The sequence below is a fragment of the Sardina pilchardus genome, chromosome 1 (genome assembly GCF_963854185.1).
Source record: "Sardina pilchardus chromosome 1, fSarPil1.1, whole genome shotgun sequence".
Lineage (NCBI taxonomy): Eukaryota > Metazoa > Chordata > Actinopteri > Clupeiformes > Clupeidae > Sardina > Sardina pilchardus.
Window position 1 is genome coordinate 48,595,381 of NC_084994.1, and position 20,000 is coordinate 48,615,380.

General features: G+C 45.6%; 2 protein-coding genes across 3 annotated transcripts in view; one reads left to right on the top strand and one right to left on the bottom strand.

Annotated features, from left to right (window-relative positions):
• LOC134094196 (peroxisomal sarcosine oxidase-like) overlaps window positions 1-20,000 on the top strand; it is a 284,404-nt gene that overhangs the window by 120,054 nt on the left and 144,350 nt on the right. The window lies entirely within an intron of this gene.
• card14 (caspase recruitment domain family, member 14) overlaps window positions 8,825-20,000 on the bottom strand; it is a 25,769-nt gene continuing 14,593 nt past the window's right edge. For both annotated transcript variants that reach the window (XM_062547526.1, XM_062547517.1), the window contains 10 exons: window positions 19,746-19,800; window positions 19,202-19,418; window positions 18,140-18,266; window positions 14,798-15,038; window positions 13,605-13,668; window positions 12,666-12,759; window positions 12,240-12,404; window positions 11,682-11,803; window positions 11,299-11,414; window positions 8,825-10,953 (listed from right to left, as the gene is read on the bottom strand). In XM_062547526.1, the coding sequence (XP_062403510.1) occupies window positions 10,749-10,953; window positions 11,299-11,414; window positions 11,682-11,803; window positions 12,240-12,404; window positions 12,666-12,759; window positions 13,605-13,668; window positions 14,798-15,038; window positions 18,140-18,266; window positions 19,202-19,418; window positions 19,746-19,800 (1,406 nt within the window). In that variant the 3' untranslated portion in view covers window positions 8,825-10,748. The remainder of the gene's footprint in view (window positions 10,954-11,298; window positions 11,415-11,681; window positions 11,804-12,239; window positions 12,405-12,665; window positions 12,760-13,604; window positions 13,669-14,797; window positions 15,039-18,139; window positions 18,267-19,201; window positions 19,419-19,745; window positions 19,801-20,000) is intronic.

Genomic DNA, 20,000 nt, shown 5'->3' on the forward strand with positions numbered 1-20,000 from the left:
AGAGAGAGAGAGAGAGAGAGAGAGAGAGAGAGAGAGAGAGAGAGAGAGGGAGAGACAGACAGACAGAAAGACAGACAGAAATGGGGCAGGTCAAAGCACAGTAAGGGTCAGCACCGGAAAACACCATGACATGCAAGAGGGGAATTTTGCTTCATGCAATGTAATAAAATAGCCAGCACTGAATAATCCCTTTTGAGTTCTCAGTTGAATCATTTCTTTTACTATTATTTTAAGAAATCACTTAGGTAGTATACAGAACATTCCTGACACTTCTGGTAATTCAGATTGAAACTTAATGTGTCATTCTAATGTTACATCCTTCATTACCAGAGAAATTAGCAGCCCAGACCAGGCTGGGAAATAACTGTCACAGCTGTGAACAGACATGCCCTGCATCAGCCCCTCATGTCTTCACGTGTGGAAGTGTTGATTTTTTGCGATGAATTTTTTTATCATACATGATCATTCCTGTACAGCCAGAGTCAGGCGTTGAGAAGTCTAGCGGGCGTGTGTGTGTGTGTGTGTGTGTGTGTGTCCGTGCGTGCGTGCGTATGTGTGTGCGTGCGTGTGTATGTGCGCGCGCGTCTGTGTGTGTGTGTGTGTGTGTGTGTAAGTGTGAGGGGGGGTGTGAGCAAGGGGTTAACACTTGTCTGTCACGTGTGTCACACCATGCTGGGTCACCCGCAGTTCAGCGTGCCACTGGTCTGGCTAACGCTAACGAGAAGTGAGAGTGAGCCGCTCAGATGCAGAGGAGAGAGGAAGACATACTGGGGGAAAGGAGGGAAGAGAGCAAGACGGACAGAAAGGAGGAGAGGAGAGGAAGACAGGAAGACATACTGTACTGGGGGAAAGGAGGGAAGACAGGAAAACAGACAGTGAAAGGAGGGAAGAGAGCAAGACAGACAATGAAAGGAGGAGAGGAGAGAACATTAGAGAAGAGAGGAGAAGAGGGGAATTGGTAAAAGGAGGAGAGGAGAGCCAAGAGCGAGTGAACAAGTGAAGTTGGGGGAGGAGAGAAAGGATGAGAAGAGTAGAGATGAGTGGAAAGTGGAGGAGAGGGTGAAAGAGTAACCTTAACAAGAGCTGGAACATGGAAAACAAGAGGAAAGGAAACAAAAGGGATGAATGGAAAGATTCAGATGAGTGGAAAAGAGGAGTGGAGGAGAAGAGAGGAGCGGAGGGGAAGAGTGAAGTGTGTGTGGGGTAAAGGTTGGAAATGAAACTCTCATTTGCCTGCATTAGGGCCTGGCCCGCGGTCGTTTGTGGAACGTTTGAGGAATGTGTATCAGCTCAATGTTGAGAGGCGCGCAGTAAGCTGCGGAGCAACAGGAGGCTCAGCGGCAGCGCGGAGGCGGTCGGTGGGTCGGGAGTCTGGGGAAGCACTGGGCCAGAATTAGACTGAGCGGGCCCCGGCCCAGGGGGACTAGCGTCCAGGCCACACCAGGAGAGAGAGAACAGGTCCTAGAGGAAGATCAAAGTCAGGTGGGGGGAAATAGAAAACCCAGACAAGCAAAAGGGCTAATGGCTCATTATGCTGTTCACATGTTGTGTGGTGGGAACGGCTGGTGAGAGTGAGAGAGAGAAAGTGAGAGAGAGAGAGAGAGAGAGAGAGAGAGAGAGAGAGAGAGAGAGAGAGAGAGAGAGAGAGAGAGAGAGGGAGAGGGAGAGGGAGAGGGGAGAGAGGGAGAGGGAGAGGGAGAGAGGGAGGGAGAGAGGCCAAATGGAGAGCAGAAACACAGCCATGTCTCCTTTAATAATGAAGCATCCCTGCCGAAGGCAAAAAGGTCAAACAACCAGCAGCCCCGCTCGATGGCCAGAGGAGCAGGGGGAAAAAATCAAAGCGCGTTAAGCGTTCCCCATGGAGAGAATGGAGAGAAGAAAGACAGAAAGAGAACGAGAGTGAAAGAGAGAGGGAAACAAGAGTGAGAGAGAATGTGTCAGCAATTAGCATAGCATGAGTTTATGGAGATATTCTGCTCATTGTGTAGGCTACCCTACGAATCTAGCCAAAGTTTAGGTACAAAAAAAAAGACTTCAAAAGAGATGAATGTAATATGAGCACTTATGTTTAATTTAATTCAGGGTTTTGAGTGCGCCTAGCCTACTGCAGGCTCTATGTGTTTAACGAAGGGTTATATTTGAGCAGAGCATGTGTGTGTGTGTGTGTGTGTGTGTGTGTGTGTGTGTGTGAGTGCGCGCGCGCGCGCGCGCGCGTAGCCTATGTGCTGGCAGAATTTTGTAGTCAGAGAGCCCTACTTCACATTTTTGCCAGCCCCCACTCGTTTCCCCTCTTCTCAATAGCAGGCACTTGGCTGCTCCCTTAGCTGAGGCATGTCACTGGCTTTAATGGACTCTGACAAACACACAAATCACTGGACTGGTTTCCTGGCAACTGGAGGGGATACTGGACCCTGGTGGAGCCAAAAATGTGCTCGGGAGAGGAAATTGATTCCATAGAACTGTTCAAAAATGACCAAGTCAATAGCCGGCGAGCGCAGCAGCAAAGCCTGAGCATTGATTGGTGCTTGTGTTAGCTTGCCAGCCGATAAGACGAGTCGACGGACGCCGCTGGCTTGCTGCCAAGGCCCGCAGCATTAATAGTGCATGAACACAGAGGCTAGAGGTGCTGTGAGGGTCCGCTGCCGGCCAGCGATATGTCCCCCCTACACATCCATTCCTCTTTCTCTTTTTTTCTCTCGTTCGCCCACCATTTTTTCTCTTCTCCTCAACCACTCCCTCTGGCTCGTTTGCTCTGCTCTCTGGCTCCCTCGTGGGGCTGTGCAAAGAAGTGGCGCGCGAGAGCGCAGTATTCCCTCCTCAACTGATAAAGAGCTCTTTCAAAGGTCACCTCTGGTATGTCGTCCAGTAAACGTCTTATTGATCCTGCCCTGTTTACAGATATCTAAACCTTAGGCTACATTTAAATCATTAACCAACATTCCTACATGACTTATATTTTTTATATATATATTTATCTTTATGCAGAAGTGGTGGGCACATTGCTGTGGAACCTGTGGGATCGAGTCCTGCTTTATCTCTTTCTAGTGTTTACAGTGGGAGGACAATATCGTCTGAGGTGTGATTTATTCAGGGCAATGGATGATGAAACTTGCTGTTATCTAATCAGTTTTCAGGCGTATTGGACAGAAGAGATTATTCAATAGGGAGTAGCCAGACATTCTCTTAATTCTCTTTCTTGAGACTCTTCTCCAGTGCTAAAACCTGAAACTTGTTTGACACACTAAGAAAAAAAAGATGATCTTCCATAGATGGGCTATGGGCACGAACGCCCACAGCATCGCAACCTTTCATTTGAATGGAACTAAATGCTCAAAATGGCAGAACATGGGAAACTGCTGTCCTTTATCCATAATCGGGGGAATGTCGTTAACATTCTGCAGTTCTAATAGCTCTGAGCCCATTTGGGATAACTGTAATAACTGCTGGGGTCGGACTGGTTGCGCAATTATCTCTTTGAACAGTCTCTCCTTTCCACAGGTGTTGTTAATTAATCCGGCCCCTTCAAAGCAAATCGCTGTCAGGTGTGTTTAGAGAAGAGACTTGCAGGGAGGCAGACTGTGCAACAAGAACTGTCCAGCCAGTCCTCGGGGATTCTATGTAAGCTCTTGCTTTTATCAGTCTGTCGTTTGATATGGATGTAAAAAGAGTCAACTGACACAAAAAATTAAAAGATAAATCTGGGTGCTTTTCTCTGGACTTGAAGGAAACCAGTTGATAGAATACCATGTGCTCGTTGTGTCATTCTTTCAACCTTGAACTTGACTCAAAGTGACATTTTTATTTATAAATATTTCAGGCGTATTTACAGTATGACAATTTAGGCAATGGTTTTATGTAAATCTGTAAGTTACACATTATTGAGTTGCAAAATAAAACAAGGCAAGCAAAAATATGTTCAAAATATATACTTGCTAACAATATCAGTAAACCACAGTACACTGATTGTCTGGCAATAGATTTGTTTAACTGAAAGGATTATTACTGTATTTTGAATCAACATCTATTGCTTTATTGTGAAATATTTTAACACATGCTTCAAGGACAAAGCATAGAGTGAGTAAAACATTTGATTTGAATAGGCGCAACACAGCAAAATGCATTCAAGCATCCAGCTGTTGCCTTCGTTATTGTCCATCACAGAAGATTCCCAGTAGCGTTTCACAGCAGTGCAGCCATATCCACCTACACAAAACACACAGCATTGAGATTCATGTCCCTGAGCTCATTTGGCAGCCAAACAAGAGAGGAGAGGCTCTGAACAGCTGGAGCTGAGCTGATGAGGACTATATGAAAAGAGAGGCAGAAGAAAGAGTAGGCAGTTAGAGGGGATAATGATGGCCCTGGCTCCACTGAGACAAAGACCTGTGTTATGCACACATGTGAATTCCCACTGAGCCAGTGATTGTTTTTAGTAGCCTGAAAACATCAATTGAGGCATTATTATTTTTTATTGTTTTTTTTATTTTATTTTTTGCAACGGTTACCTGAAACCTAATGGCTGGTGAGAACAATAGATTTTTGATGGATGAGAAACACCCACTGTGATTAAAAATATAATGTAATTTATGCACAATATAACCCCAAAGTAAATGTCACAGAGTCTTTGGTTGTCTCTCAAACCGCCTACTTGCACACTTTAAATACACTTTAAGTATACAGTTCAGATATTGGGACAATAATAACCATTAAAAAGTGGGCATAACGCAAGTAAGTGCTCAGGGTTGAAAATGGGCTAAACATTTCCATAAGAAGTTAAGCTGGGGAATTTTGGACATATTCCAAGTTGGAAACCTTCATGGAATTAAAGGAAATTATGAGGATTAATGGGAGTTTTGGGTAATTAATACCAACTGCTTCATATACAAACATAAATATAAACATTTTGTTTTATAATAAACAATATGATTAGTTTGTGCATATTTTCGCTTAGCTTAGTATGAAGTTAGCTAGCGGGAATCCCATCTTCTGCCTAGCAACAGCGAAACCACTGAACTGCCCAAATGTACACCATGACAACTCAACAATAAAGTCCAATTGGTTGGAACATTGAATGTCCAATCAAAAACCCAGAAAAATAATCAAGAAAAATAACGATAATATATCACCCCAAACCTCATAGATTATGGTTATTTATAAAGTGTCCAGCTAAATCAGACCAGCAATATGACCATATGGTTATTAACTGTACCGCTTGAATGAGTACAAGAGTGACCACAAGCCCACAGCTGGACAACTCTGTTTGCAAACTTCACCCAGTTTCCCACTAATTATCTCCACCCATGCACATAAATTCCAGTTTATTCCCATTAATTCCCGCTTAGTCCCGTATATTTCCCATTAATCTCTGTATATTCCCCCGTTAATTCCCATGGAAAGTTTTCTACTTTGAAAATTCCCGGAATTTGCATCCCTAGTGCACCCAAGCAGTGTACTGACGGATGTACAGTATGCGGTTTGAGACAGTATTTGTTAGAATCTAGGCCACTCAAAGGCATGCACTATGTGGAATTTAGGATTCAATTATTATAACACCATGCTGTGTTGCCTACACCTGTCCAAAATGTAGCTTTCTGATTTAGCAGCAAATTTGATTTGACAAATCCACAGTTAAAAATCTGAAAATAATGAACATGGAATTGAATACATGGAATGACTCAAGACAGTCGCCACAATAGAGCCTTCAGTCTTCAGGAGGTGTAAGGACAGTTGTGCACATCAGCGTGCTCCTCGGAGATAAGGAAAAAACAGCGAGAGAAGAGAAGAGAAGAGAAGAGAAGAGCAGAGCAGAGCAGAGCAGAGCAGAGAAGAGAAGAGAAGAGAAGAGAAGAGAAGAGCTGTAGCGGCACACAGCCATGTAACTGTGGGCAGGAGAGCCCTGGTGCTGTTGGGTTCACCCCCAACACCACCACCACGGAGCCATGACAGAGAGGAGCCATGCGTACAGAAGAGAAAAGAGACAAAGGGAAAAATGATTCATTCTGTTGCAGGGTGTTGGCACCGGCACCGTGGAATCAGACAAAAGAAGGATTGAGAAACAAGGCGTTTGGTTTCATATGGGTGATTCCGTTTGGTTGTCATTCTTTTCAGCCTGCTTTGTGTGTGTTGTTTCAGGCTGATGTTTTTAATCAGAAGCATAGATGGGCTGAATGTATAACAGTGGCATTTGCGTCAATACACGCGGTCATGTTTGGAAACATTTCCAATTGTTCAAATATGCTTCAACCAAACATCTCTGTTGCTCTATTGTGAGCTGCCTGTCGGTTATTTTAACCACAATAAATAACACCAGCATGATAAATATTATTGGTGGTTTCACATCATCATGGATGATTAGGGTATGATAGCAGACCATCCCTGACAGATGAAACATTTGTTTCTTCAGGCTCTATTTCTGTACAAACAAAGCTTGTCACAAAAACAATCAGACAAATTGCATAAAAACATTCTGTCCAGTCCTCTGTTATCCTGAATTTAAAACTTCTCTTTCAGACTATGGACAGAATATTTGTGTGATTACCCATGTCAACCCAGAGATCTTCTCTGGATTGACAAGGCTAATTCTTAGTGTGGGGGTGGCAGCATTTATTAAAGGTAGTGACAGAAAAGGAAAACAGACTAAAATATTGGCTCTTATGAAAGCAACATGGGAAACCATGTTAGTGAATGGCTCAGACACAAATGTATTTTATGAACTACATTGAAAGTGTCATGCATATGCATACTGCAGCTGACCTGTCAACTGTTATTTTCTCGGCAGTGTTGATACACTTGCTGAATAGCTGTCACTGAGACAAAACTATCACAAGGTGCAGTATTGCATTGTTTTTTTGAAGTGAATGAAACTCATGAGTCGATAGACAAAACAGCTGTGAAGGAGAGAAGAGTATGAGCCATCCAGAGCTTGTGGTGTTCCACCGTAAACTAGCTGCTGACAAACTGAAATACAGTTCCTGGCTGAGCCTGAGTCGCAGCCTTCATTGTCTGTCAGTATTACAGCACCCGTCCTCCTTAGCTGATTGAGGAGTCCAGCTTTTCCTGGACTTCCAGCAGCTCCGCACACATGTTGCTCCCATCACGTCCACTCCAGTCCTGCTCCTTCAGCCAGATAGGTTTTCAGCTCACGGTGGGAACCGAAGCTTCCCTTTTCACCTATCCTCTACGTCTGGTGGAACATGTATTTCAAAGACGTGATAAAAAAATGGACATGAACGTTTATTTTTTCAGGAAGATATATATTCAGTGCTGTATCTGCCAAGCACAGATCCATAACTAACTGACCAAATCCTTTCTGCGTTTGCAATAAGACATCTTGGACGACTCTATTAAAGAGTGAAATATTGCGGACTGTAATGTCTGCAACTCAAATCAGGGAGTTTCCATGGAACTGTTAAATATGGAAATAGACATCCAGAGCCGAGCACAGATACACTGATGTTTTCTCCCCACAAAGCAGAAGCAATCTATTGACTATCTTTTGACATTTGCATTTCAACCTTGCATGCCAGTCAGTCAAAAATATATATCTATAAGGGGGGATGTAATAGAATAGGTAGGCTATACTGTAGGTCACAAGGTTCAGTCAGGAAGCTGTTGAATGTGCTTCCCTAACAAGAATATGGGAGATACAGTTTAAAAAGTACCATTTAGTAAAAACAAAACGCAATTAAAGGCCAGCCCATTGGAAACAGAGGGCCATCGCCTCATCTCTCCAATAGTGCAACAATACTGTACAGTACTGTAGGTGTTGAGAAGTCAGATACCAGAGCCTGTCATGACACTTATGAATCAGTGCTGCTGAGCCTCCGGCTAAGACACATTAGTCTCAATATGGCCTCTAGTGTTTCCAGTGTTTTCAGCCTGTCATTGTTTAAATAATCACACACACACACACACACACACACACACACACACACACACACACACACACACACACACACACACACACACACACACACACACACACACACACACACACACACACACACACACACACACACACACACACACTCATGACTCTGTTGTTCCATGGTGATTGGTGTTCAGTAGTTCTGACATTTTCCTTCACCGTTTCTTCTGAACATGTGCCACATAATTAAGGGTTATAGTCTCAAGGCACACATGCCACTTGACAGGATACGATGTCTGGTGAAAAAAACATAAGCGGTATGGAAATCCCCCTCGGTGTCCTTGCAGGGAATGCTGAAGAGCAGCTTCACATACTGTAGGGGGACAAATCCTAACGTCTAGCTGTACTGTCACACCAGTGAATCACTGCATGACAATGTGAATGGAAACTTCTGCAAGCATCACACGCCCATCTATTTGACAGAATCTACTGAACATGACGGTTTGAAATGTAAACAAGCTTAAGGGCAGGACCATAAGATTTCCAGATGCTGCTATGCATTTACAAAATAACTACAGTTGTGCTCAGAAGTGTATATACCTTGTACATACGCATGCTAAAGTTGACTAAAAAGAGGAATACAAATCATCTTTTGGAAATTGATCTTAATGACTTAATTAAAAAATGAGGAAAAATCAAACCTTTAAGGACTAACTGAAATAAAACCATGGCAAAAAAACCTTTAAATCAAGGCATTAAGATACATTTCCAAATTATTTTTGTATTCTTTTTTTATCCAACTGTTATGACAACCACAAACTAGGGTATCTTAATGGATGTGCATTTTCCTGCTTTTTAGTGTGTGGACTCTCAGGTCACTTGCAGGATTCTAATAGGATTAGGATAATTATGTTTACCAGTTTTCTCATTAACATCACACTAGTGTCTTTGTGATAAAGCTGCACTTTTATTTATTGTTAGAACATGCATAACAGGATTAAATCATTGCATTCATTTGCCATTTTACATTCTGATGGTGTAGTTTAGGGTTGGTTTCTTTTAAACGCTAAAAATACAAAACATTAAATAAACATCTTCTTAAAACAATGTGGAAACATACAAAAAAATCTCACATAAAATGTTGCCATACCGTATTGACAATAGTTAACAGCTGAAAGAAATAAAGCCATTTATTGGTGGCTCAAGATGAAACACACCCTGTTTCAGGCAGTACTCTGGTCCGAGTGGCCCAGCATTTAAATGTTAAATATAGAAGTTTACAAGAGATATCGTCTGCACATCCCTTACCAACACACTCAGTCTCAACCTCAGCACACACTGCACCGCCTACCCACCATAGCACAGCAATCTCACACAGCCACTGGGCCTCATCTGTTACCGTCTATCAGTGGAGGAAAAGGACCACAATAAAGTCTTTTCTTCCAATCGCCACATGTCAAACACTGCACTGTGTGAATTTACACCTTCCAGGCATCTGTTAGAACCAACTCAAGTCACAAACCAATGTGTCATACCAACACAATTCATTCATCATATAAAGAGACAACCTTTTTTTTTATCTCACAATCTGGTCTCAGAGCTGGTTAATAACAGGAGCAAACCAGCTGGAGAAAACACAGTGATGACATAGTGGAAAAAGATAGAGAGAGAGAGAGAGAGAGAGAGAGAGAGAGGAAGAGAATGCTGATCAGCTAGTAAGAGAGAGTGATACTTCAGATACAACACAGACATGCACTCCAGTACGTCTGCATTCCACACATGGCTGTCAGTGACACCTGCATCTTTCATCCCACAAGCCTGAGCACACTCTGAGAATGACTGCAGAGCACTCAGCCCATGGACAGCATACAATAGACATAATATATACATACCATTTACAATATACATATCTATATACATGTATATATACACACCATATACAATCTGTGGTCGAGAAGAACTATAGGCTACTCTCTCCCTCTTCCAAAACAGCCCATCTGTTTCTTGTGAGGTAAAAGCACCATCATCTACAATAAGTGTAGCGATAAGTGTAGCGGTTTCCCTGAAAGGCAATGCCCTTTAAAGGTAAGGTTGTGCAAGATGAATAGGCTGCTATAGTAATTAGGAGTAGATTATGCCATAGCATAAAACCTTGCGAGCACTGTGCTCAGACCTGCTGAAAAGTCTCATGTGTTGTCCAGTCAGGTAGCTTAGTAACTTAGTTTTTGGGGACATGCTGGAGAAAGGCACCATATTTATTCAGTGCCTCATTGGATCCTGAAGATTCAAACTGAGATAGGTGCCACTGCACTTAACGGCTACAAAATCTAGCCTAATATGGGCACACTAAAGCCCCCTGGCACCTAATTAGGACTCCTAAGGACCCGCTTTTGTCCGTAGTGTCCCTATCATGCTACCTGACTAGTTACATCCACAACAGACAAAATGTTTACAAAACATGTTAATGACATATTAAAAAGAATGTAACATTCTATAATTAATCATCCTTAAACACTAAAACTATATCCTATGACCTATTACACTATGAGGCTGGCACTTAAGTCTACTAAATGTTGCCTTAGTGCCTCCGTTTTATTTTATCAGTATGACTTGTGCTTTGCAAAGCACTTTGTGTGACCTGATTATTATAAATATCATCATTATAAATATTATTATTAATACTATTATTATCATTATAACTATTATCATTCTTAATAATAACATCATTATTATTGCTGCTTTTGTTGTTGTTGTTGTTGTTGTTGTTATGGGGTGAGCATATGTAGGTAACAGATCAACAGCACCAGTGGATGACCGGGGATGTCCTCTCAGCTCCTGGCGTCTGACCGGGTCACCAGGGGTCCCCAGGGGTCACCAGGGGTCACCAGAGGTCAGGCTCGACCCAGACGACCTTCTGCTGCTCCTCCACCACGGCGGCCTGGATGAGCTCCAGCAGCGCCGCCTCCCTCCAGCACTCGGGCTGCAGCGTGCGGTACAGACACGGCAGCTTGTCCAGCAGCGGCTCCTCCGCACGCGAACTGTCCAGCAGCTGCGCCTCCGACACACTGTGCTGCCGCAGACGATGTCTGTGGAGGGAGAGGTGGACAGAGGGAGAGAGAGAGAGAGAGAGAGAGAGATAGAGGGAGAGGGGGAGGGAGATAGAGAGGGAGAGGGAGGGAGAGAGAGAGACAGGGAGGGAGAGAGGGAGGGAGAGAGAGAGAGAGAGAGAGAGGGAGGGAGAGAGAGGGAGAGAGAGAGAGAGAGAGGAGGAGAGAGAGAGGGAGAGAGAGAGAGAGATTGGGAGAGAAAAAGAGAAAAATGTGGGGGGTTATGGATGCCTATTGATGAATATCAACATGGGTGTTGAAGTGTAGGAACATGGCAGCAGATGAGAGACACAGTAGAGCAGAAGAGCTGCTGAGCGTCAGTACTTGAGTCGGGAGGTGCTGCACTTGGTGGCGGCCATGAAGATGATGATGGGGAAGATCTCCGCCCGGTGGAGACGCCGCACACAGTCCAGCCCCAGCGGCAGGACGCAGTGGGTCCCCTACAGCAGCCAATCACAACGCAGAGTTGAAATGGGCTGCATCATCCTGCCTACATCAAGGCCTCCATTGGCCGTGTTACAGTAAGTGAACTCATTGACAACGCTGATTTGTATCAGTCATTTTCTGATTCCTATTTGAAAGACTGTAGTCTGTGTGTATGTTTTGATGTGCTCTCTGCTGTAAATGTGTTCTGATGGTGTAAGAGAGTGTGCTGATGGTGTAAGAGAGTGTTCTGATGTGCTCTCTGCTGGTGCTGATCCACTCACCCTCTTCATGATCTTCTCCACCCCCTGCAGGGTGTAGCAGTGGTGGGTGTTGGGGTCTCCACACTCCTCCAGAACCTCCCCTTTCTGCACCCGCACCGCATGCTCACTCGCACTCAGCGTTTCTGACAGGTGGAGGGATGAGGGGTCATTTAGTCAATAATCTACACTGGACTCTGTGGTCGATACTGTACACTAGACCTTTCCACTGAAAGGGTTTATTCAGAACTGCACAAAGCATCATAAATCAACTGTTACATGCACATTCAGCTCTAAATGAAGAAACATGACTAGCATAATACAGTCTGTAATCAGTAAGGGGCGTGTTCCTGTAATAAAACCACATCATAAATATACAAAATATGCACCGAGCTTCAGGGAAAGACATTACTTGACTGTAATGCAGGTGATAAGTGATGCTTTTATGGGAATGTACTGAATAAATGGTACATTTGGTACAAACTCCAAATGCTTGTTGCCTTGCCAGCAACTGAAAAAACACTCCCTGAGTCCAGTGTGTTGTTGTTCTATAATACTGTGTAATGTTACTTGGCCACACACCAGGTTCACAGAGCTGGTAGCCCTCCATCTCGGCCAGCCTCTTGTGGAGCACCCGGCCGAGGACTGTGGGAAGGAGGAGGACCGGGCGGCAGACGGGTGGGTAGTGGGGTGTGACCAGCGTGTACGGCATGAGGGTGACACAGCTCCTGGGGGTGCTGCCACCACCTGGGGGAGAAGAGCATTACAACAGAGACACTTCAGCACTTCTGCTTTAATGACTCTTTCTGCAGAATTCTGACTCGAAACCTGCGTCACACACCCTGACACTGACAGCCTGCAGTTAGCCGCAAATTACGCTGAGTCATTCTGTTCAGTGTGGGCACAATGACTCAACAGACTTGAACTTTAAAATCCCAGACTTCATATCCTGGCAGTGCCAGCTGTAATTCCCCAGAAACGGTTGTCTGTCATGGCGGTGTGACTCACTGTCCTTCTTGACGCTGACCCAGAGCGGGTTGCGCGGTTGCCGGCCGGTGCTGACGATCCGCACGGCCTTCTGCTTCCCCTGAACGCGCTCCACCTGGACAGAGAGATGAGGTCAGCTTTATTTCGAAGAAACGATCTCCATAGCCGAGAGATGATGGCCGGGAGTCAAACTGGCACACTAGAGAACTCAGAAAAGCTACTCTGTACAGCCAAGGAGAGTAAAATTGAAAGGGAATAGCACATCGTATGCAATATAACAGCATAGCGTGTGTGCTTGTGTGTGTTTTGTGCCACCAAGTGTACTAAGATACACCTTAGCTTGAGAAGCAACTGCTAAGAAAGAAAGTCCATGAGATCACAAACAACAAAACATTTTTGTTATTTTTGAGTTATGCATATTATGTTACACTGATTAAATTAATATTCAACATATGTTAAAGTCAAGAGAAACTTTCCACTGACCCTTTAAGATTCAGAGGAGCTTTGTGAGGACTGACTCTGATAAGACAGACGGAAGTACTGGAGACAAACACAACAACTTCCCTTTGTAGTCTGTTATCTTGATCAAACTCAAACCTTTATATCATTAACTAACATTAACTTCAATTTAGACTCCTACATCCTTCATTCATGAACAAACTGGGGAATCTCCTGTTTCCTTACTGAAAGGACTAAATGCAAAGAAATGTCTTGCTGTGTCTGTCTGGCTGCTGTCCAACTAGGCTACTGGACGTCACTCTGTACACAGTGATTCCCTACCAGCTGATTGACAGAACAAAGAGAGACACAGCTACTGTGCCGTTCTACATAAAGCCTTAATGTCTACCAGTCAGTGTACCTGGGCACCTGATAAAGACTTCCTCATATGAGAGCACCCTGACTCCGAAACAGACAGTCGTGACTTGGACCTAAATCAAGATTCAGCCGATACAATCTTACCTTTTTGTGAGCTCGATGCTGGAAGGTCATGTCTTCTATCGAATGAATCAGCAAACGCTGAGCCCTGAAGGACACACCAAATGAAATTACTGTACCACAAAATTACCCACACTCTGATAAATCATACAGATCTCCTCCAGGAAAATCATTTGCCCTTGAGCACACTCTGCTTTCTAATCCATATAACACTACAACATATAATTGACAAATCTAGACTCTACACCGCAGTGGATATTTGACTGTATTAATAAGTCCAGTAAGTTGGTGTACTTTTAAAGTTCACCACAGTACAGGACTCTACACAGTCTCACAAGATGACTTGATGAAGTCTGCACACTCAGACTTGGCCAACAATGCCAATGCAAGTATTCCTGAAAAGGAAGTAAACACAGGAGACAGAAAGCCATGCACCATCAGACCAGTTGATCCAGTTCACCTTCAGAAAATACTCAGGCACGCTTGGATGGAGCCGCTTATCTTGTGTACAGCTGAAGGCTGAGGCCCTGAGGTGAGACTACCTGTAGGACACTCTAAAAAAGAATGGGGCCAGTACCAGTTCTTCAGAGCGTCCCCATAGAAGAACCTTTTTCAGTGCTTCAAAGAACCATCGAGGCAACAGTTTGCCTGATGTACTGGTTCAGAGTTCAGAGTGGTTCAGAGTTTGGACTCGCCATGGAGCCATCCAGAGAGGTAAAGAACCATTTAAGCACCTTTAATTCTAAGAGTGTAGTTGAACCCTGAGGTGAGACTACCTGTCGTAGTTGGACTCTGAGGTGACTCTGAGGTGAGGCTGGTACTGTAGTAGTTGGACTCTGAGGTGAGACTACCTGTCGTAGTTGGACTCTGAGGTGACTCTGAGGTGAGGCTGGTACTGTAGTAGTTGGACTCTGAGGTGAGACTACCTGTCATAGTTGAACCCTGAGGTGACTCTGAGGTGAGAGTACCTGTACTGTAGTAGTTTGACTCTGAGGTGACTCTGAGGTGAGGCTACCTGTACTGTCGTAGTTGGACTCTGAGGTGACTCTGAGGTGAGGCTACCTGTACTGTCGTAGTTGGACTCTGAGGTGAGACTACCTGTCGTAGTTGGACTCTGAGGTGACTCTGAGGTGAGGCTGGTACTGTAGTAGTTGGACTCTGAGGTGACTCTGAGGTGAGGCTGGTACTGTAGTAGTCCGACTCTGAGGTGCGAGTACCTGTAGTAGTTGGGCACGCTGCCACTCTTCAGGTCCTGCAGCTGGCATGGGTGCACCAGGCTGGCCCACCAGGTGCCCTCGGTGCTGTGGCAGGTGTTGGTGACGTGCAGGATGTCGTTGCACTTGATGGACAGGCCGCCGGCGGTGGTGCCCGCCGGCACGGACATGTTGACCCGAACGTAGAAGGAGTCCCCGGAGGTGGCCTCGCCCTTCGCCAGCTGCTGCCGAAGGCTCTCGTACACTGGCAACAGAAACAGGAAACAGCCCCGGAGACATGAGCGACATGATGTCAACAGCTCTGATGTCCTCACAGATAACGCTGGAATCTTCCCAGCGCAGTCACGCATGCTTGTTACTAGAACGGCAGGGCATGACTGTAAACACCTAGAGACGACACGAGAGGCAAACCCCAAAGAAAACCACCCTGGCAGCCTCTCTCTCAGCAGCTGGCATCACAGACACCAGAGTGCTCATCGAGCTGGAACGTTCAGTTCAGCTCCGTTTATCGGCAGTTCCAATCGCCCTTGAGTGAAAGTAACCTTCCCGGCTCCACGTAAAAAACCCTCACAAAGACATTCAGCCCTCGACCTGTTGCTGACTTAAGCTCAAACCCTTAACCTCTTAGGGCTTAGCGGCAACATACGTGGACAGAACATTTTAGCTCAAATGTCCACAATCGTGCTCACTACTGTATTGGGGATGCTTTGGACACGTACAGGGGCACTTATGCTTCCATCTGGTGATGTCAGAAGTGTCTAACATACTACGGTAAAAAAACAAAATGGCGGCAAACACAAGCGAAAATTCAAGTGGCCGCTCCATACACAAACATCTTCCAGGTAAAAAATCCTGTATTATTTTATAGCTTATTCTTATTTAGGTATTTAAAGAAGCGTTGAACATTAGTCATGACAAAAAAATTCGGAAAAAAAACTGTAAAATAAGAACTTAGCATGTCGCTAAACATGACGTACACGTATGTGTACGCAGGGACTGAAGTTCCTAGAAAAAAAATTTTAAAATAAGTTTTTCTGGTGTAGCTAAAAGCTGTACATTGTCTAAATGTAATAAATAACAATTCAACAACTAAACACATATACATACATAGATTAGTTGGGTTAAAAATGTCGGTAAACCCTCTGGATCATCAGTATGCCACTGCCCCCCACACACAGCACACTGCCCCCCACCCCACCCCACCCCACACAAACACACCTGATTGCAATTCACATATACCACACTTTTCCATGCAATCCACTACACTTACAATACTTCTCAACTTTTCACACACACACACACACACACACACACACACACACGACTGCCGTCCTACCCCACCTTCACCTAACTCCCCCTACTTCACTGCATCATAGGAAGCCACACTGCTTACAGACAACATACAGCCCACCAAACCACTGTATCATCATATGACACTGCCCCACATACACAGCACACTGGCTAACACTCCCCCCCCCCCCCCCAAATGCTTTTTGCACTTGCCCCTGCCCCTGGCCAACCCCCCATCACACACACACACACACACACACACACACACTGCCCCTTACCAGTGCCTTATTAGCCACATACATACAACACACTGCCCACCACCCTCCGGATAATCTGCCACTGCCCCACATACACAGCACACTGGCCAACCCCCCCCATCACACACACACACACTGCCCCTTACCAGCGTCTTATTAGCCACATACATACAACACACTGCCCACCACCCTCTGGATCATCAGTATGCCACTGCCCCACACACACATGACACTGCCCCCCCACTCCCCCTCCCCCCCACCAACACACACACTTACAGGCTCCCTCTACTAGCTCGACCCCAGGTAGTTGGGTTGGCCCCTTGAGCCGTGGATCTGCCCAAGATTTCTTCTGTCCCTGGGTGCTCCCCCCCCCCACACACATACATCATTCACCCCCTGCAGCTTACTCTTACCACCACCCCCTCCCCCCGCCCAAATGCTTTTTGCACTTGCCCCTGGCCAACCCCCCATCACACACACACACACACACTGCCCCTTACCAGCGTCTTATTAGCCACATACATACAACACACTGCCCACCACCCTCTGGATCATCAGTATGCCACTGCCCCACACACACATGACACTGTCCCCCCACTCCCCCCCCCCCACCAACACACACACTTACAGGCTCCCTCTACTAGCTCGACCCCAGGTAGTTGGGTTGGCCCCTTGAGCCGTGGATCTGCCCAAGATTTCTTCTGTCCCTTGGTGTCCCCCCCCCACACACATACATCATTCACCCCCTGCAGCTTACTCTTACCACCCCCACCCCCCAAATGCTTTTTGCACTTGCTCCTGCCCCTGGCCAACCCCCCCATCACACACACACACACTGCCCCTTACCAGTGCCTTATTAGCCACATGCATACAACACACTGCCCACCACCCTCCGGATAATCTGACACTGCCCCACATACACAGCACACTGGCCAACCCCCCCCCCCCCCCCCCCCCACACACACACACACACTGCCCCTACCAGCGTCTTATTAGCCACATACATACAACACACTGCCCACCACCCTCTGGATCATCAGTATGCCACTGCCCCACACACAGCACACTGAGCCCCCCCCCCCCCCCCCAATTATTCAAAACATGTTAAAAAAAAAAATTGTGCATGTGTTCATGCACATTGATTCATGCAAAAGCAGTCAGGGAAGATCTGCTGGGTTCAATGTGAAAAAAAAGAGTTTTTCATTCTATTACATGCTTGTGTTTTATGGAAGTTCGGACCCAGCGTCCACATATGTGGACATCATTTTTCTCTAAAAGTACATCATATCAAAAGATGATGCTTAGTTTTTATTCTAATTAGGTTCAAATAAGCCCAAAAAGCATAGTGAAATAAAAATTGCATGTAAAAAAACAGCTTGGGCCTTAGGAGGTTAAAGCAATAATTCCACACTTCAACTGAGACCTTTCATCACATTTAGCGAATAACAACCGCCATTTAAGCCTGCTAAATGGAATGTGCGATCATTGTCACTGAGAAGTGCAATTAAAATGTCAATTACTGTAAACAGAGATAATTGCAGCTCTTTCACCAGACTCCATTCTGAGCTAGATCAGGTGACTGCTTGTGTGGGATGGAGGAGGCCTGGCGTGTACAAGAGGATTGAAAGGTCGACTCCCTGAAAGGTTGTGCTGCTCTTACGGTGTCGACTTTCACAAGTCACCATTTATCAGCTACATCCAGTGTCAGCTCTACCGTCCGTGACGGCATTTCTGCCTGTTTACATCTGTGTGGCCATCTGACCTCAGGTCAGTTGTGTGCGAGCTCCGACTCACTCACCGTCCTGGTTGGGCCTGAGTGAGAGCTGGCAGGGCCCCTGCACCTGCCTCAGAGCCCACAGCGCCTCCTCCTGGGTGGAGTCCTCCAGAACCATCCGCAACGACTGCCTCTCCTCCTCGTACTTCACCTGATGCACACGTGCGCACACACACACACACACACACACACACACACACATAAGTACTGTATGAGTAACACATATGTGAGTCTTCAAATAATATGCATCGCATCACACTTATAATATATCTATCTATATAATACAAATAATAAATATCATCTCAGATGTAGGTTGTTGATATATATATATACACTGTATATATAAAAGCTTAATAAATACACTAAGGTGCAATAGACATGAAAGTCAATACAGAAAGCAGGGACTGTCTCTCCTTGTAGATTTACTATGAGGACAATGCAAGGTTTATAAGTCCATCTGTCGCATGCGTTATGCACACAGGCACCTACAGGCATCATGTGACTATGCTATTGCTCCACAGACACACAGAGGGAGCAGACGTATGGGAGCTGGGAATAGAACAGAGGATCCTTCTCCTCAGTAGCTGCCCCAGAGGGGGGCTTTTATTCTTCCCTCTGCGCCGCCTGGGGCATTTCTTTATTCAAAACACCTGAAAGGATCTGCCGTGTTTAGGAAGGACTTTAACGTCCTCAGCAAATGGGAAGTGAGAGGAACAACACGGCAGCCTGGGGGAGCACACGGAGATGATGTAAAGAGGGATATTCCCCACCTGACACACACACACACACACACACGCGCTGGCGGTCTGGGACACGCTTCACACTTCCCTTCCCTTTATCTACACAGAGGATAAAAAATTCCCTGGCTAGGAATTCACAGTTACACACGACACGGTAACAACGCCCCTTTAGGGATATGTACAAATCCCCACTCCAACTGAATTACACACACAAGAAAAAGAAAAAAAACAAGGCTCGTTTTGGAAGTGAAACATTCTACTAACAAAGAGACTGGTCTGGGACCAGTTTTCAGCTTGTGTGTCTAAGGTGTGTCTGTTTCCTCTGGTGTGCCGCGGTCTCTCTCACCTCTAGGATCTGGGCTCCGGGGCTGACCCCGGCCGTGCGGGCAGACGAGCCCTCGTTGACCCGGTGCACGAACACGCCCGTCTTGTTGCCCCCGATGACCTGGATCTGGCTGAGCAGTGCGCCGTCCTGGATGGTGAGGGTGAGCGGGCGGCCCGTTATGCGCACCGCCTGCGGCCGCGAGCGCATCAGGAACGGAGGCGCAGACGCCCGCGACACACTGCCAAGGGAACAGAAACAGCACAGCACTTTCACTACACGACTACAACAAACACATGCTTCACAGATCAGCTTCCACAATCTCTAAGTATGTGCTTATCATGAGCTCTACAAAATTCAACTGGTCGGATTAGTGGGTGCAGAGATACGTAACAGAGGGCACGGGCTGACTGGAACTGTCTGAATGGCAGGTATATAAATATATAAAAGTGGGTATATATTCAATCACCCTTCTGTTATTTTGGAATGAGAGGAACACATTCTGTTCATTGAGGAGGACTCATGAGAAATGTCTGTGTGTTGTGATTGGGACTGTGCTGAGGCTTACGCGTCAAGGCTGCGGCTCTTCTGTGGAAGGCTGGGGAGTGATGCTGACTTGCCGTCTGTAAACAAAACAGGGGAAAAGCACGTCAATTAACAGGAAGCCCTGTGGAAAATCCACACTACGGGTACACAAATGTGATGGTGAGCTAGAAGCCCTGTCAACATACATTTGATGATAACATGAAATATTCTATAATTTAATTATTTCATTACATACTGTACTGTACATACAATACATATATCAAAAAATGCTTTGTGA